Raw genomic sequence first — 20,149 nt, forward strand, 5'->3', positions numbered from 1 at the left:
TTTAAGAAGGAAATACTGTTTATATGCACAAATATTGATGAACTTTAAAGAACCTATTTAATCATAGCACTGAGCCAAGTGAAGGGGAAAAATTATTTTTTTAAAAGAACTTTAAATTTTTTAAATTACAGTTTATGCTCATTATTATTTTGTATTAGTTTCAGGTGTACAGCATAGTAGTTAGATAATCCTATACTTTACAAAGTGATCCCCTTGATATTTCCAGCATCCATTTGGCACTTTATACAGTTATTGCAATATTACTGACTTTCCTATGCTGTACTTTCCATCCTATAACTATTTTGTAACTACCAATTTGTCCTTCTTTTTTGAAGTCTATTTTATTGATTATGCTGTTACAATTGTCCAAGTTTTTTTCCCTTTGCCCCCTCCACCCAGTACCGCCCTTCCCTCCAGCAATTCCCCACCTTAGTTGATGTCCTTGGGTTATGTGTGTAAGTTCTTTGGCTTCTCCCAAAGTTCTATAAGTTCTTTTGTTTCCTATACTATGCTTAACACTCCCCCTGTCTATTTTGTTCCTACCAATTATGCTTCTTGATATGTACACCATTTACCCCTTTCTCCCCCTCCAAGGAGGACATACAGAGGGACATAAACATATGAAAGGATGCTCAACATCACTAGCCATCAGAGAGATGCAAATTAAAACCACTAATCAGCAAAACAAATAAGATACTACTTCATACCCATCAGAATGGCCATCATAAACAAATCAACAAACAACAAGTGCTGGAGAGGATGTGGAGGAAAGGGAACCCTAGTGCACTGTTGGTGTGAATGCAGACTGGTATAGCTACTGTGGAAAACAGTGTGGAATTTCCTCAGAAAACTAAAAATGGAACTGCCTTTTGACCCAGCAATTCCACTGCTGGGATTATACCCTAAGAATCATGAATCACCAATTCAAAAGAACCTGTGCACCCCAATGTTCATAGCAGCATTATTTACAATAGCCATGTGCTGGAAACAACCTAAGTGCCCATCAGTAAATGAGTGGATCAGAAAACTGTGGTACATTTACACAGAATACTACAAAATAGAAACAAAGATGGAATTCCTTCCCTTCACAACAGCATGGATGGAACTGGAGAATATTTTATGTTAAGTGAAATAAACCAGTTGGTGAAAGACATATACCATATGACCTCACCTATAAGTGGACCTAATCAGCAAAACAAACAAATGAGCAAGATGAACCAGAGACATGGAAATAAAGAACAAACTGACAGTGACCAGAGTAGTGGGGGAGGGTGATAAGAGAAAGAAGGTGAAGGAGCAAGTCAAGAAACATTTATAAAAGACCCATGGTCATAGACACTAGGGTAGGGATTGACTGTGGGAGTGAAGGGTGTGGTGGGCAGGGCAGGGGAAAGTAACAGGGGGAAAAATTGGGACAGCTGTCATTAAACAACAATTAAAAAATTGAAAAGGTTGCTGAGGCTATTTGGGGTCTTTTTGGTTCCATATAAATTTTTGAAATATTTGTTCTAGATCTGTGAAGTATACTATTGGTATTTTAATAGGGATTGCATTGAATCTGTAGATTGCTTTGAGTAGTGTGGACACTTTAATGATGTTTATTCTTCCAAACCATGAACATGGTATATGCTCCCATTTATTTGTATCTTCTTTAATATCTTTCTTGAGTGTTGTGTAGTTCCTGAGTACAGGTCTTTTACCTCCTTGGTTAGGTTTATTCCTAGGTAGTTTATTTTGTTGTTTGCTGTACTCAATAGGATTTTTTCCTTAGCTTCTTTTTCTGATAGTTCGTTATTGGTGTGTAGAAATGCCATCAATTTCTGAATATTGACATTGTATATCTCTACTTTTCTGAATTCACTTATTAGGTTAAGTAATTTTCTGGTGGAGACTATATCATTTTCTATGTACACTGTCATGTTGTCTGTGAATAATGACAGTTTTATTTCATCCTTTTCAATTTAGATGTCTTTTATTTCTTTTTTTTTTGTCTAATCCCTGTGGCTAGAACTATCCAGTAAGATGTTGAATAAGAGTGGTACATTTACACAATGGAATACTCTGCAGCAGAAAGAAGAGAAGGAGCTCCTACCCTTTGTGACAGCTTGTATTGATCTGGAGAACATTATGCTAAGTGAAATAAGCCAGGTGGTGAAAGACAAATACCGTATGATCTCACCTATAAATGGAACCTAATCAACAAAACAAACAAGCAAGCAAAATGTAATCAGAAGCATTGAAATTAAGAACAAACTGACAGTAACCAGAGGGTGGTGGGAAGGGATAATTGGGGGGAAAGGGGTAAGGGTTGTCAAGGAACATGTATAAAGGACATGTGGACAAAACCAAAGAGGGTAGCATTGAGGGTGGAAGGTGGGGATGGTTAGGATGGGGGGGGGAGTGATGTGGGGAAAATGGAGACAACTGTACTTTAACAAAATTTTTTTTTAAAAAAGGGAAAAAGGAGTGGTGAAAGCGAACACCCTTGTCTCGTTTCTGATCTTAAGGGGAAAGGTTTTAGTTTTTGTCCACTGAGGATGGTTTTGGATGTAAGTTTCTTGTATATGTCTTTTATTATGTTGAGGTATGTTACCTGTATTCCCACTTTGCTTAGTGTTTATTATAGATGGGAGCTGGATTTTATCAAATGCTCATTCAGCATCTGTTGATATGATCATGTGATTTTTGCTTTTGTTTTGTTTGTGTGGTGTATTGCTTTTATTGATTTGTGAATGTTTTACCATCCTTGCATTCCTGGAATGAATCTCAATTGATCATGGTGTATGATCTTTTTAATGCATTGCTGGATCTGGATTGCCAATATTTTGTTGAAGATTTTACCATCTCTGTTCATCAGATATATTGGCCTGTAGTTTTCTTTCTTAGTTGTGTCTTTACCTGGTTTTGGAACTAGGATAACACTGGCCTAGTTTGGGAGTCTTCCCTCTTCTTGAGTTTTTTGGAATAGTTTGAGAAGGGTAGGAGTTAGTTCTTCTTTAAATGTTTGCTAAAATTCGCCTGTGAAGCCATCCTGTCCAGGGCTTTTGTGTGCTAGGAGTTTTTCTATTACTGTGTCAAGTTCACCAGTAGTTATTAGTCTACTCAGGCTTTCTGCTTCTTGATTCAGTTTTGGAAGATTGTATGTTCTTAGAAATTTGGCCATTTCACCTCATTGTCCAATTTCTTGCTATATAGTTGTTCTTAGTAATTTCTTAAAATACTTTGTATTTCTGTGGTATCGGTTTTAATTTCTTTTGTTTCTAATTTTGTGTATTTGGGTGATCTCTTTGTCTTGATGAGTGTTGTTAAAGGGTTATCAATTTTGTTTATCTTTTTATAGAACCAGCTCCTGGATTCATTAAATTTTTTTAAAGATTTTATTTATTTTTAGATAGAGGTGAAGGAAGAGAGAAAGAGAGAGAAGTATCAATGTGTAGTTGTCTCCCATGTGCCCCCTACTGGGGACCTGGCCCACAACCCAGGCATATGCCCTGATTGGGAATTGAAGCATCAATTCTTTGTTTCACAGTCTGGTGCTCAATCCACTGAGCCACATCAGCCAGGGCTCTTCTTTTGAAATGTTTTTAGTTTAATTGTTATTTAATTCTGCTCTGGTCTTGATTATTTCCTTCCTCCTACTTGCTCTGGGCTTTGTTTGTTGTTGTTCCCCTAGTTGTTCTAGATTTAGGGTTAGGTTGTTTATTTGAGATTTTTCTATCTTCTTTAGGTAGGCCTGCATAGCTATGAACTCTCCTCTCAGTACTGCCTTTGCTGTGTCTCATAGGTTTTGGATTGTTGGGTGTTCATTTTCATTTGTTTCCAGATATTTTTTATTTCTTCCTTGCTCTCATTATTAACCCATTCATGATTTAATAACCTGATATTCAGTCTCCATGTAGTTTAATGTGTTTGAGTTTTTTTCCTTGAGGTTGGTTTCTAGTTTCAAGCCATTGTGATCCAAGAAGATGCTTGATAGGATTTCAGTTTTCTTGAAATATTTGAGGCTTGTTTTGTGTCCTGCCATGTGATCTAAGTTTGAAAATGTTCCACGTGTGTTTGAAAAGAATGTATGTGTTGCTTCTTTGGGTTGAAAGGTTCTGTATATTATCAGTTAAGTTCATTTGATCTAGAGTGGGTTTTCCTTTCTATATAAAATGTTTTCTTGGACTGACTCCTGAATTTTATCAAATTACTTTCCAGATCCTTTTGGTACAGTCAGGAGGTTTTATCTTTTACTTTGTTAACTTAATGAATGGCAATACATATCCTGATAGAAAACTATCTTTGTGTGAAATTAAATGAGGTTAGATAGTCAAATTATACCTAAATCCAACAGAGAGACACACCTTTAAATTTTGTTTTCTTTCTTTCATCTGAGAGAGAAAGAAAAGTACTAATAATCTTCTGGCTTTAGGAATAAAGGAAGCACATATGTACTTACATTTTTCTGAAAATGGTATGTCAATTTAAGTATTATTACTTGGGAACACATTATTAAGCAAAACAACTAATCAGGATTATAGATTCCTTAGAGACTAAAGATTACATTCATAGCAGATAGCAGCAGTCTGTAAAGTACAGCTGTTTTATCCTTTCTAATCTGGGTGTCTTTCATTTATTTATTTTTCATCTAATTGTCCTGCTGTAGTAAGAGCTTACTTGTCTCATTCCTGATCTTAGAAGGAAAGAATTATTTTTTTGGCTAATTAGTATGATGTTAGGTGTAGATTTTTCATTAATGTCATTTATCAGATTGAGGAAGTTCTATACAATTTCACTTTCCAGTGCTTTTTAACATAAATGGGTGTTGGATTTTCTGAAATTCTGCATCTACTGAAATAAGTCATGTGATTTTTGCCCTATATTCTTTTGATATAGTACATAATATTAAGAAACTTCTTAAATCTTAAACCTGCCTTGCATTTCCGAGATAAATCCCAGCAAGACGTGTCATGTGTCCTTTTATTTGTTGCTGGGATCAGTTTGCAAGTATTTCATTGAAGATTTTTGTATCTCTATTAATAAGAATTAGTGGTCTTTAGTTTTCTGTTTTTATGGATGTCTTTGTCAGTTTCTAGTATCAGAGTAATACTAGCTTCGTAGAATGAGTTGGGGAGTATTCCCATCTCTTGTTTTTTTGGAGAGGATTTATATTCTGATTTTGTTATCCACATTGCTCTGCTGGAAGATTAAGGCTTCTCTTGACAATGTTATGTTTATAAGCCTAAATAAGGAAGATGGTTTGGAATCAAGTGGGAAACATGACTAGAAAATGGGTTCTGTCTTTTGTTGTTTGTTTGTTTCATCAGTTTAGTTGACAACTCTTTAGAGATTATAGAACAGTAATTGGTTGGTTAAGATGTCATGGTGCTTTCATACTAATAAGCTCTGCAACTTCAAATCATTTGGAGTATATTTACACACTTTTTTGTGAAACTGTTTCCATGTTATACTGTTGAGTGGAAAAAATGATTATAGATCTGGCTATATACTATATAATATGCATATGCATATGGGCTCTTACATACTTCAAAAGAAAATGAGGAAGTTATGCAATGAACTCCTTATAGTGTTTTCTCTGGGAAATAAGAGTTTTAGATGAACTACATGCTGTAGTTGATCTTTCTTTTTATCTATTTACATTGTAATTTACAAATATAATTTTTTATGAAAGTATTTCCATTAAAATAGTTCTTGGATCATTAAATATCTGGTTGAAAAATATATACAATCTATTTTTTATTTTTACCTATGTGGTCCTCTATTTGAAAAGTTAGAGCATATTTTATATTGAATTAAAGTCCTCCTTGCTTGTTTGTTTTGTTGATTAGGTTCTACTTATAGGTGAGATCATATGGTACTTGTCATTCACTGCCTGGCTTATTTCACTTAGCATAATGCTCTCCAGTTCCCACCTATCCATCCATCTATTCATATAACTTTTTTTATGCATTTTTAAAATAAGTTGCAGATGTCAGTACACTTTACCTCTTAAAAGTTCAATATGTGTATCATGAACTGAGAGTTCAATATTTGTTTATAGTGTTTTTTTATGTTTTTTGCAATATAATTTCATAGAGAAATCACAAATTTTATTGAACCATTGGATGAACTTTGACTAATGTATACATTTGTGTAATCCAAACCCCTACCCAGATACAGAATATTACCTTCACTCAATAAAGTTTCTTCAAACCCCTTTCCATTCAGTTCTGCTCAGGTCCACCACTGATCTGATCTTTTTCATCATTTTTAATTTTGTTTGTTCAGAATTTAATACAAATGTAATTATACACTCTTTTGCATATTGCTTCTTTTACTTAGCATAATGTTTTTGAGAGTCGTCCCTGTTGTTGCATCTGTCAGTAGTTTTTGGTTGTTTAGTAGTTTTTCATTGTATACATATATCACTGTTCTTTTTTTATTTTCTTATTGGATATGTGGGCTGCTGTGTATAATGTTGTTAGGGCTATATGTATACAAATTATTATGTTGGACATATGGTCTTTATTTTCTTGGGTACATACACACATGAGTGGAATTTCTAGGTCATAGGTCAAGCATTTATTTAGTTTTACAAGAAGCTGCAAGACATTTTTCCAAAGTGACTGTGTTATTTTATACTCCTACCAACATTTGGTAGTTTTTTTTCCTTTTTAAACAAATAAAAAATTATTTTAGTCATTCTAGTGGTTGGATAGTGGTATTTTGTGATTTTAATTTTAACTTTCCTGATAACTATTTTACCATTTGCTCTCTTTCAGACAGTACGGCATGGTTTTCCTTATCAACCCACAGCATTAGCCTTTGATCCAGTTCAGAAAATCTTGGCTATTGGAACAAGAACAGGTGCTATAAGAATGTATCCTTAATTTTTAATTCATTATTTGCTATATTAGTAGCAATTACATTTTCAAATACTCAGGTGAGTGAATATATTAGTGACCAAATAAAGTTTATTGTTTCTTTAGATGCGAGTAATGATTGTGAAAACCCTCATTGTCAAATTTATTGGCATATTTGTAATGTCTGTGAGATAAGTATTGCTTTCCTTTCTTTAATTCCTAATACTGGTAATCTGTGTATTCTCTTTTATCCTGATCAATGTGGCTAGAAGCTTATCAGCTGTATTGGTTTTCAAAAGAACCAACTTTTGGTCTCATCGCTTTCCTGTACTATTTTGCTATATTCTGTTTTGTTGATTTCACTTTGATCTTTTTTTATTTCCTTATTTTGCACAATTTTGGGTTTAATTTTACCTTTTTCTGGTTTCTTAAGATGGAAACTGAGATAATTGATTTATCTTTCTTCTTTTCTTTAATATGCTTGTAGTACTATAAAATTCTTCCCAAATTTTGCTTTAGTGTCATCCCATTTTTTTAAATTAAACTTTTCATTTTGAGATAGTTACAGATATAATTGTAGCTGTAAGAACTAAAACAGAGAAATCCTATGTACTCTTTGCCCAATTTACAACATCTTATAAAACTATAAGGTTTCACAAGGTTATTGATATTGATACACTCAAGGTACAGAACATTTCTGTCATCACAATGATTCCTCATGTTGCTTTTTATCGTTATACCCTATCCCTCTGTTTCTCCCATCCCCACACATAACTCCTGACAATCACTAATTTGTTGTTTATTTTAATAATTTTACCACTCTTACAATGGAATCATACTATATGTAACATTTGGGATTGGCTTTGTTCACTCAGTATAATTATCTGAAGACTCATCCAAATTGTTGTATATATCAATATTTCATATTTTTATTGTTGAGTAATATTCCAGGGTATGGATATATCACAGTTTGTTTAACCATTCACTTCTTGAAGGACATCTGCTTTCCAGTTTCTTGGCTATTATGATTAAAGCAGCTATGAGCATTTGTGTGCCTGTTTTTGTGTGAACGTAAGTTTTCATTTTCTTTGTTATAAATGCCCAGAAGGTCAGTTGGGGGTTGTATGGTAACAGCATATTTAGTTTTATGAGATGATGCCAAACTATTTTCCGGAGTGGTTGCAACATTTTACATTCCCACCATCAGTGTTTGAGTGATCCTATATCCCTACATCATTCGCTACATTTTTGTTATTATTTTTTATTTTAATCAAACTGATAATTTTATAGCGATATTTTATTATGCTATTCTAATATTGGGTTGGCTGAATTGTTCATTTGTTTTTTTTTTCATAAGATGGCTCTGGTAGTGCTAAGTTGTCTTTAACTTCATCCAAACAATTTTGTTAGATTGTATTGTGACAACTGTCATATTAGCATGCATTTAAACAAAACTTATCAGAACTGGTGAATTTTTGTGTAGCCATTTAAATTTTGAAGATGGAAGAAAATAAGGAACATTTTTGGCATATTATGTTTTATTATTTTTAGAAAGGTAAAAATGCAACTGAAACACACAAAAAGGATTTGTGCAGTGTATGGAGAAGATGCTGTGACTGATCCAACATGTCAAAAGTGGCTTGTGAAGTTTCATGCTGAAGATTTTTTTGCTGTATTATGCTTCACGGTTGCGTAGACCAGTTGAAGTTGATAGCAATCAAATTGAGACATTGAGAAAAATCAACACTCTACCATGCAGGAGATAGCTGACATGCTCAAAATATCCAAATCAATAAAGTTACTGATGAAAATGAAAAAAATGCATCTTTTATTTAATGGAAAAAAACACATGAACTTTTTGACCAATCCAATATATAGGGTGGGGGAAAGTAGGTTTACAGTTGTGAGCAAGTGAAACACATTTTATTCTTGTATTATTATTTATTATTATTATTATATTCTTTTCATATGAACAACTGCAAACCTACTTTTGCTCTACCCTCTATTCTAGATACTAGTCCTTTGTCAGTTATCTGGTTTGTGGTTATTTTTTTCCAATCCTTAAATTGTCTTTTCACCCTTTTTTAAAATTTTTATTTTAATTGTTGTTCAATAGTTTTCTGTCTTTTACTCCCATCCCAGCCCTTCTACCTCCCTCCCATTTCCACTCCCCCCAGTCTTTGTCCATGTGTCTTTTATACTTGTTCCTGTAAACCCTTTTCCTTTTCCCCTGAAATTCCCTCCCCTGTTCCTTATAACAGGATCTTTCTGAGACCAGTTTTTCAGTTTTTCCTGTATAGATGTGCTTTTGGTATCACCTCTTAAAGCTCTTTTACTAACCATGGATGTTCATTATTTAATTTTTTTCTTAAAATTTTATAGTTTTATGTTTTATATTTGAATACAGGTTTCATTTTGAGTTAACTTTTTATTGGTATTGCCTTCATCTAATTTTGATATTGGGGTAATACCAGCCTCAGAAAGTGAATTGAGAAGCATTACCTCCTTTTCTGTTTTCCAAAATAAAATTGGTGTTATTCTTTAAGTGTTTGGTAGAGTTCTGTAGTTAAAGTTCCTGGGCCTGGTGATTATTTTGGGAGAGATTTTATATTACAAAGTCAACTTATTTAATAGTTATAAGGCTATTTTGGTTTTCTGTCTTGAGTTACTTGAATTTTGGTGGTTTGTAGTTATTCTTACTAGTGATTTATAAATTTTATTGATTTGTTTTTGAGGAGCCAGCATTTCTGTAATTGATTTTCTCTATTTTCTTGTTTTCAGTATTTTTCTGGCTTATCTTTTTTAAAAAATTGAGTTATATTAACATACAGCATTGTATTAGTTTCAGGGTGACTTTATTTTCTTACTTTGCTTGTCTCTATGCTTATTTTGCTCTTTTTTCTAGTTTCTTGAGGTAGGAACTTAGATTATTGATTTGATATCCTTTCTCTTTCAAAGGTATGCACTTAGTGTTATTAATTCTCCTCTCAGCACTGCTTCAGTATATACTACAAATTTTAATATGTGTGTTTTCGTTTCCACTCAGTTACATGTAGGTTTAAAATTGTCTTCAAGACTTCTTTTTTGAACCATGAATTTCTTAGAAGTGCTTTAATTGGTGTTTGGACATTTTCTTGTTGTCTTTTGTTATTGATTTCCAGTTTGATTTTATTGTGGTCTGAAAACACTCTTGTATAGTTTCAGTTTTTTAAAATTTGTTAAGGTTTGTTTTGTGGCCTAGGATATGGTCTGTCTTGGTGAATACTCTGTGGACTCTGGAAAAACATCCATTCATTTCATATTGAGTAGAATGTTCTATATTCTTTTACTAGATTGTTGGTTGATTATGTTGGTCAGTTCTATATCTTTGCTAATTTTCTGTCTGTTAATTCTATCAAATCCTGAGAGTGGAGTAAATTTGGTTCTCCAAATCTGTTTCTGTATATATTTATTTTTCTTTCTGGCTCTATTAGTTTTTGCTTTCAGTTTTTTTGGGTTCTGTTGTTTGTTGTGAACATAAGTAGAATTGTTATGTCTTCATAGTGGATTGATCCCTCTATCATCATTATAGACATACAATGTCTTTATTTGTCTCTAGTTATTTTCTTTGCTCTGAAATCAACTTTATTTGATATTAATCTAGCCACTCCTTCTTTTTTAAAAATTAATGTTTGCATGGTATATCTACTTTAATTCATTTACATTAAACTTATGTCATTGTATATGAAGTAAGTATATTATAGACAACATATTGTTGGATCATTTTTGTTTTTTTGAGGTATAATTGACATATAATATGTTCATTTCAGGTATGCCACATAATGATTTGATATTTGTGGATACTGTGATCACCACAATAAGTCTAGTTAACAGACATCACCACACATAGTTACAAATTTTTTTCTTTGTTGTCTACTATCTTAGCAACTTTCAAATATACAATGCAGTATTATTAACTATAATTAGTATGCTGTGCATTACATCCCCAGGTCTTATTTATTTTATAACTGGAAGTTTGCACCTTTTGACGACCTTTACTGATTTGGCCCACCTCTCAAACTTAATTCTGGCAACCACCCATCTGTACTCTGTATCTGTCATTTTGGTATTTTTGCGTGTTTATTTGTTTTTTGTAGATTCAACACTTGTGAGGCAATATAATATCTGTATTTCTCTATCTGACATTTCACTCAGGATAATGCCTTCAATGTCCATCCATGTTGTCACAAATGGCACAATATCTTTCTTTTTTATGGCTGAGTAAGATTCCACTGTGTGTGTGTGTGTGTGTATCACATTTTCTGTATCCATTAGTTCATCAGTGGACACTTTAGTTGTTTTCATATCTTGGCCATTGTAAATAATGCTGCAGTAGATATGGGGGTGCATGTTTCTCTTTAAGAGAGTGGTTTCATTTTCTAGAATTCATGCCCAGAAGTGGAATTGCTGGATCATATGGTAGCTCTCAATTTCATCTTTTGAGGAACTTCTATACTGTTTCCCATACTTGCTATCCCAATTTGCAATCCTACAAACAATACGAAGGTTCCCTTTTCTCCACATCCTCAGCAACATTTGTTTTTTCTTGTCCTTTTAATGACAGCCATTATACCAGATATGAGGTATAGATTTGCATTTTTCTGTTGCTCAGTGATGTTGAGCTTCTTTTTATGTATCACTGGCCATTTGTGTGTTTTCTTATAAAAATGTTCACTCAGATCCTCTGCCTATTTTTTCCTTACAGAGTTGTATGTTTCCTAGATATTTTCATATTAACCTCTTATGTGATAGATGGCTTGCAAACATTTTTCCCATTACATAGGTTGCTTCTTCATTTTGTTGTTTATGAGTTTATTTGAGTCCTCTCCCTTTTTTCTTGGTTAGTCTAGCTAAAGGTTTGTCAGTTTTGTGTATTCTTTCAAAAAACACAGCTCTTAGTTTTGTTTTTTTCTCTTTCTAGTCTTTATTTATTTATTTCCACTCTGGTATTTATTATTTTCTTTCTTCTGCTAACTTTGAGCTTAGTTTTTTCTTTTTCTAATTTCTTGAAATGTAAAGTTAGATTGTTTATTTGAGATATTTCTTTTTCTTAATGTAGACATTTATCACTATAAACTTACTTCTTAGAACTGTTTTCCTGAATTCTATGTTTTGGTATGTTTTATTTCCCTTTTCATTTGTTTGAAAATGCTTTATGGTTTCCCTTTTGCTTTCTTATTTGACTCATAGGTTGTTCAGGATTGTATTGTTTAATTTTTGCATATATGTAAATTTTTCACTTTCTTCTGGTTATTGATTTCTAGATTAATATCACTGTGGTCAGAAAAGATACAAGATATGGTTTGTTTATTTATTTATTTATTTATTTATTTAGCCTCACATGTATCCAAACATATGACATATCCTGGAAAATTTTTATGTGCATTTAAGAAGAAAGTATATCACTGGCACCGTTGGATGGAATGTTCTGTATATATCTGTTAGCTCTATTTGACGCATAGTGTTATTTATAATTGATTCACTCATTCCTTATTAATTCTGTAAGGATGATTTCTCCAGTGTTAAAAGTTGGATATTTAAGTCTCCTACTATTATTGTATGCTGTTTATTTCTCCCTCCAGTTCTGTTAATATTTACTTTAAACATTTATGTTTTCCAATGTTGGGTGAATATATATGTATAATTGTTATATCCTCTTGATGAATTGACCCCTTTCTCTGTCATGACCTTTTTTCTCTTGTGACTGATTTTACTGAAAACCTATTTTATCTAAGAAAAATATAGGTATGCCTGTTCTGTTTGGGTTACCATTTTCATAAAGTATCTTTTTCCATCTCTCCACTTTCAGCCTGCATGTGTTTGTAAAGCTAAAATGAGTCTATTACAGATAACATATTGTTGAATCATTTTTCTTAAATCCATTCAGCTACTTTCTATCTTTTGATTGTAGCATTAATCCATTTATATTTGTAATTATTGATAGGTAAATATTGGATTGGCCAAAAATTTCATTTTTTTCATAAGATGGCTTTAGTAGCACTTAGTTGTCTTTAACTTCATTCAAAACAATTTTGTTAGATTGTATTGTGACAGCTGTCATATCAGTGTGCATTTAAAAAAGCATCAAAATTGGTGGATTTTTGTGTAGCCATTTTAATATTGGAAGAAAATACACAACATTTTGGCATATTATGCTTTATTATTTTAAGAAAGGTAAAATGCAACCAAAAAGCAAGAAAAGATTTCTGCAATGTGTGGAGAAGGTGCTGTGACTGGTGTATCAAAAATGGTTTGTGTCAATGTGTCAAAAGTGTTTTGCAAAGTTTTGTGCTGGAGATTTCTTGCTAGATGATGCTCCATGGTCAGGTAGTAGAATTCAAATTGACTCATTAATTGAGAACAATCAATGTTCTATCACACAGGAGATAGCTGACATACTCAAAATATCCAAATCAATAAGGTTATTGGTAAAAAAGAAAAATATCTTTTACTTTACAGAAAAAACTAAATGGACTTTTTAGCCAATCCAGTACTTACTATTGCCACTTCTTTGTTATCTGAAAGTTTTTAGTTTCTTTGTTCCTTTCTTTTTCTCTTATTGTCATTTGTGATTTATGTTTTCTATTTGTTGTTTGTGTGATTTAATTGCTTTCTCTTTCTCTTTTATTTAACTACTGTTGATTTTTTTTTCACGGTTACCACAAGGCTTATATAAAACTTCTTATAGACATAACAGTCTAGTTTAAGTTACTGACAACTTACTTTCAATCACACAAAAACAACACTTTCACTTTTCCTCCTCCAACATTGTATGGTATTTTTGTTACACTTTACATGTTTTTTTATTGTACCTCCATTAACAAATTATTGTTGGTGTGGTTGTTTTTAATATTATCTTTACTTTTTACTTATAATAGAGGTAAAAGTAATTTATATACCACCATTATAATATTAGGATATTCTGAATTCAACTATGTATTTACTCTTACCAGTGAGTTTTATATTATTGGCTTGGCCAAAATGTTCATTTGGTTTTTTCCTGTAAGATGGCTCTAGTTGCACTTAGCTGTCTTTGACTTAATTCAAACAATTTTATTAGATTGTATTGTGACAGCTGTCATATCATTGTGTATTTTTTAAAAACTTATCAAAATTGGTGAATTTTTGTGTAGCCATTTTAATATTGAAAATGGAAGAAAATAAGCAACATTTTCAGCATATTATGCTTTTTTATTTCAAGAAAGGTAAAAATGCTACTGGAATGCAAGCAAAGATTTGTGCTGTTTATGGTGTGACTGATCGAATGTGTCAAAAGTGGTATGTGAAGTTTTGTGCTGGAGATTTCTCACTGGATGATATTCCACAGTCGTGTAGACCAGTTGAAGTTAATAGTGATCAAATTGAGATATTAATTGAGAGCAATCAACATTGTACCACACAAGAGATAGCCAACATACTCAAAATATCCAAATCAATATTGGTGAAAATGAAAAATGTGTTTTTTATTTTATGGAAAACACCATACAAAATTTTTGAGTCACCAAAATTGGCTGACCCAATATTATGTGTTTATGTCATTACATAGCATCCTTCCATTTCAGTATGAAGAACTTCCTTTACCATTTCTTGTAATGGCAAATTTAGTGGTAATGAACTCCCTCAACTTTCGTTTGTCTCAAAATGTCTTTATCTTTCCTTCATTTCTTAAGGACGGTTTTGCTGGGTTATGGTATTCTTGGTTGGCAGTTTTTTTCTTTCATCTCTTTAAATATATCAGCACACTGCATCCTGGCCTGCAATGTTTTTGCAGAAAAATCCACTTATAAGCTAATGGAAATTGCTTTATATGTGACAAGTTGTTTTTCTCTTGCTGCTTTGAAAATTCTCCTCTTGTCTTTGATCTTTAACATTTTGATTATAATGTGTATTTGGGTGTCCATTTCTCTCCCAAAATTTGAGAAGTTTTTCACTATTATATCTTTAAATAATTTTTCTGCCCCCTTTTCTCTTCTTTTGGAACTCTCATGATGAAATGTTTGTTTGCTTAATGGTATGCCATAATTCACTTAGGCTTTCTTCACTATTTTATTTTCTCTTTGTTTATGTGGCTAATTTTAAGTCTTTGAGTTTGATGATTCTTTCTTCTGCATTATTAGGGCTGTTGTTGAAACTCTACTGGGTTTTCAGTTCTGTCATGGTATTCTTCGGTTCTTGGATTTCTATTTGGTTGTATTTTGTTGTTTCTATTTCTTTGTTAAATGCAATTTGTTATGAATTATTTTCCTGATTTTGTTTATTTGTCTATCTGCATTCTCTTGCATTTTATTTTTTCTCATTAAATGATTGTTTTAAAATTTTTGTTCAAGGCAAATCATAGAACTGCATTTCTTTGGAGTCACTTACCAGAGGTATTTTACTTTCCATTGGTGCTATCATATTTCTTCATGAACAATGTAGCCTTGCATTGGTGCCTGTGCATTTGTTAGAGCAAACACTTCCTCTAGTTGTTACAGACTGATTTCAGAATATGAAGATCTTCTTATGTTTGTTCACTGGGCCGATAAGATTACCTGCAGGATGCAGCTGTGCTGGATTGGAGCTACTTGTAAGGCTGTTGCTAGGTCTGTAATGGGGTCTGTTGTTTGTGGGCTCATCACCAGGGCACAGGCTGGTGTGAATTCCTTCTGGTTCCTGGTTGGGTGTGATGGCCTCCAGTACCTTTTTCATTAGGCTGCCACTTATACAAGGGTCCATATTTGGGTCCTCAGAGAATGGATTTCCAAGTAAATTGTGGGTATGGCATCCATCAGGTTCCTGGGAGAACTGCTGCCTGGTCACTGGGTAAGTCCCTGGGTGGGCAGGACTGACTCTGAACAGTGGCTCTTTCAGATTCCACAGCCAATATTATGGTTTGTAGACTTGGCTCTACAGGCATAGATAGACATGCTCCTACTGGGTTACTGGATGGACAGGATTGGTTCCTGACCATGGCTAGAGGGGTTGGAATGGCCTATAGGGTTCTCGCAGGATCTCCTGAGGTTCAGTCATGTCTCCTACCAGGTCCCTGTGCTGGTAGAACTGCTTGTGTATTATAGCTGAGAGGGGCTGAAACCAAGCATAGAGTCCTTTCAAGTGTAGAGGGTCTCTGGGAATGCGGACAGGAGTGTTTCCTGCTGATTCCCTGTGGCAGCAGTACTATTCATAAATTGCAGTTGGGTGAGTCTGAGACTAAAGTATAGGGCCATCTTAGAATCTTAAGGTTTTTAGATATGAGTGTTTCCCACAGGGAGTCTGGACCATCAGTACTGCTGACTGACTAGGGCTGTGAGGTGGCTGGGGCTGTATATAGGGATGGTCCTAATTTCTCCAGGGGTACAGATGGGAGTGGTTTTTTTTTTGGCTTGGTATCCCATGCCAGTAGGCTTGCTCATGGACTGGATACAAAGGGCCTGGAGTAAAGTATAGGACTCATTTAGGATCTTCAGATGGGAATGTCTACTTCTGGTACCCTGGATGCTCAAGTCTTCTGGAAGACTGGAAAACTGTGGCTATGAGGAAGCTGGAACCAAGTATAGGGCCCTTTCAGGATTTCAGGGCATGGACAGAAATTTATCTGTTTGGCACCTGTGTCAGAAGGTCTGCTTGGCACAGTAGCTCAGTATAGACTGAGAGAGGGGGATACCTATTATCAGCCCCTTTTAGGATCTCTGGGGGTACAGACAAGAGGACCCATGTGCCAGTGAGGCTGTTTATGAAATATGTGTGGAATGGGCTAGACCTGAGTTACAGGGCCATTCAGAATCTATAATCTGATCAAATTTGTCAGTCTTATCTCCAGGAGTTTCTGCAATGCAACTGAGAGGGGCTGGAGCTGGCTCAAAGGCCACTTCTGAGTCCACAACCAGGACCAAGGTCTCTATGCCTATTACCTGATTCATGTGTGGGCTTGCCTCCTATAGGTCCCCTGATGGCATTTGCTGGTGACAAATGCAAATCCAAAAAGAGCTGTAGCCAAGTTCTCAGGGGTATAGAGCTACTTCCATAGCAGCCACCTGGGTGTGACCCTGCCTTCTCAAAATGGCTTTATTCATTCTGGGACTGCACCAGGGTTTCACAATCTCCTACTTGAATCTGAAAGCTCCCATGAAGACCATTTTGTCCGTGTATGGATGCCAAATTATTTTTGTTAAAGGGAAATATATGCAAGGGACATCTTATTTGGCCATTTTGCTGATATGCTGTGCTATATAATGCAACTTGCAACAACAAAGACTAGGATTTTTCAATTATTTACAAAAATTAAGATAAATAAAAAGCAAAACATCAACTATTAAGTTTATTTTTACTTATTAATATTAGAGCTAATTAAAATGTTAGAATCCTTGACACCTATTTATATTAGACTCGGGAGACCTGGAGTTGATTGTTATTGCCAACATGAAAGTGGTGCAGCTGTTCTGCAGCTCCAGTTCTTAATCAATGAGGTAAGGATGTCTTTGACTATTTATCACACACACACTGCATTCATTGATGTAATATTTTTTATATTTTCATTTTAAATGCTTAAAGATATATATGTATGCAGCATTGTTCATGGTCAAATTTTTCATAAAAGTCTTTACTCCAGTATTTGTCAGTTTATTAAATTTTAAAAGAAAAAGTGGCATGTGTTAGAAAATCCTGTTATTATGATTGTGTAGAATAAGTTAGATTATTTAAACATTTTTTTAAATATTACTAAAATTCTTTGATTGCTTTACTAACTATAAAACTTTTCTTCTATGCACTCTCCTCCCACCAACTTAAATTTTATAATTCAGCACTAATTTAATGTTTTGTCTTTATCTTCCACAAAATAATCTTTTCATTTATTTACTTATAGGCTCTTTTATTTGTGTATATCTCCATGTGCATTTGTTGGTATATGTATGAATTTATATTTATTTATGCATCCATAGCTATTGTGACAATTAGCTACCTACCCTATCCCTATCTTTATAAACCTTTGGTGGTTAGGAACTCCCTAAAGACAAAATCTATATTTACAAAGCTCAGAAAGGTTGATGATCTTCCATCAATTGAGGGCTTCTTCAGGCCATCTTGACTCAGATTTTTTTTTTGAGTGGGCAGATGTTTTATTTGGTTTGAATGGCCATCTCATAGACCTTCTTTATAAAAAAATGTTTAAAAAATTTCAATTACAATTCAGATGCAATATATTACTTTCAGGTATACAATATAGTGATCAAACATTTATATAACTTACAAAGTGATCACTCCAATAAGTCTAGTACCCACCTGACACTATACATAGTTATTGTAATGTTATTGACTATATTTCCTTGCTTGTACTTCACATTCCTGTGAATGTTTTTTAACTGGAAATTTGTACATCTTAATCCCTTCTCCCTTTTCACCTATAATCTCAACCCTTTTTCGTCTAGCAACCATCAAAATGTTCTGTGTCTCTATGAGTTTTTTCTCTTTTGTTCATTTATTTTGTTTTTTAGATTTAACATATAAATGAAATATGGTATCTCTCTTTCTATGTCTGACTTATTTCACTTAGCATAATACCCTCTGGGTCCATTCATGTCATTGCAAATGGCAACATTTCAATTTTATAGACAAGTAATATTCCTTTGTATATATGTACCACATCTTGATCCATTCATCTATCAATGGACACTTAGGTTGCTTGCATAGGTCGGCTGATATAAATAATGCTGGAATGAACATAGGGGTCCATATGTCTTTTTGAATTAGTGACTTGGATTTCTTTGGATAAATACCCAAAAGTGGAATAGCTGAATCGTATGGTAGTTCTATTTTTAATTTTTTTAGGAAACTCCATACTGTTTTCCATAGTGACTGCCAATTTACAATCACCAACAGTGCACAAGGCCTTTTTCCCACATCACTCCCAATACTTATTGTTTGTAGATTTATTGATAGCCATTCTGACAGGTGTCTCAGAATATTTTTAATTTGCATTTCCCTGATGATTAGTGATGTTGAGTATCTTTTAATACATCTGTTGGCTATCTGTATGTCTTCATTGAAGTAATATCTATGCAGGTCCTTTGCCCATTTTAAAACAAATCTTTTGGTGTTAAATTGTATGAGTTTCTTATATATTTTGGATATAAACCCCATATCAGATGTATCATTAGCAAATACAATCTTGCATTCAGTAGGTTGTCATTTTATTGATGGTTTCCTTAGGTGTGCAAAAGCTCTTTAGTTTGATGTAGTTTCACTTGTTCATTTACTTTTTTTGTTTCTCTTGCCTGAAGAGACATAGTTAAAAAAGTATTACTAAGAGTGATATCAAAGAGTTTATTGCCTATATTTTCTTCTAGGAGTTTTATATGGGGTCTTACATATAAAACTTTAATCCATTTTGAGTTTATTCTTTTATATGGTATAAGAAAGTGACCCAGTTTCATTTCCTTGCATCTCTCTGTCCAATTTTTCCAACACCATTTCTGGAAGACTATTTTTACACCATTGTATTTCTTGCCTCCTTTGTTGTAGATTAATTGACCATATAGGCCTGGATTTATTTCTGGGTTCTCTATTCTGTTCCATTGATCTATGTCAGTACCATGCTGTTTTGATTACTGTAGCCTTTTAGTGCAATTTTATATCAAGTAGCATGATTCTTCCAACTTTGTTCTACTTAAGGTTGCTTTGGCTGTTTGGAGTTTTTTGTGATTCCATATAAATTTTAGGATTATTTGTTCTAGTTCTGTGAAAAATGACATTGGTATTTTGATAAGGATTGTATTGAATCTATAGATTGCTTTGGGTAGTATTGACATTTTAACTATTTTAATTCTTCCTAACCATGAGTATGGTTCATGCTTCCATTTATTTGTATGTTTTTAAATTTCTTTCTTCAATGTCTCACAGTTTTTCAAATGCAGTCTTTTACCTCCTTGGATAATTTTATTCCTAGCGTTTTTTGATGCAATGATAAATGGGATTTTTTTAAATACCTCTTTCTGAAAGTTCTTGTCTCAAATATTTACAGTGGATCCTTGAGTCCTCTGGAGCTCTTTTATGTTAAGTGAGCTGGCCAATGCAAAAATGCTTTAAGAGTTTGTGCCATATCAAATCTGCTAAAGCACATAGCAGGTTGAACTCAGTGCATTGAGAAAAAATGAGGTACTACTGCTTGCTCTCATATGACATGAACAATGATTTTTAATTCAGTGTCTTTATATATTTGTGTATGCACCTCTTTCTAAGCACTTATAATCAATCATAAACATGAATACAATGGTTAATGGAACTTCATA

General features: G+C 33.5%; 1 protein-coding gene across 4 annotated transcripts in view; it reads left to right on the forward strand.

The window, feature by feature from the left end:
* STXBP5L (syntaxin binding protein 5L) overlaps nucleotides 1-20,149 on the forward strand; it is a 346,905-nt gene that overhangs the window by 30,170 nt on the left and 296,586 nt on the right. For all 4 annotated transcript variants that reach the window (XM_045851924.1, XM_045851926.1, XM_045851925.1 and 1 more), the window contains exons 3-4: nucleotides 6,765-6,862; nucleotides 17,248-17,329. In XM_045851924.1, coding sequence (XP_045707880.1) covers nucleotides 6,765-6,862; nucleotides 17,248-17,329 — 180 coding nt within the window. The remainder of the gene's footprint in view (nucleotides 1-6,764; nucleotides 6,863-17,247; nucleotides 17,330-20,149) is intronic.

The sequence above is a fragment of the Phyllostomus hastatus genome, unplaced genomic scaffold (assembly GCF_019186645.2).
Source record: "Phyllostomus hastatus isolate PE091 unplaced genomic scaffold, TTU_PhHast_1.1 phas_contig_86, whole genome shotgun sequence".
Classification (NCBI taxonomy): Eukaryota; Metazoa; Chordata; class Mammalia; order Chiroptera; family Phyllostomidae; genus Phyllostomus; species Phyllostomus hastatus.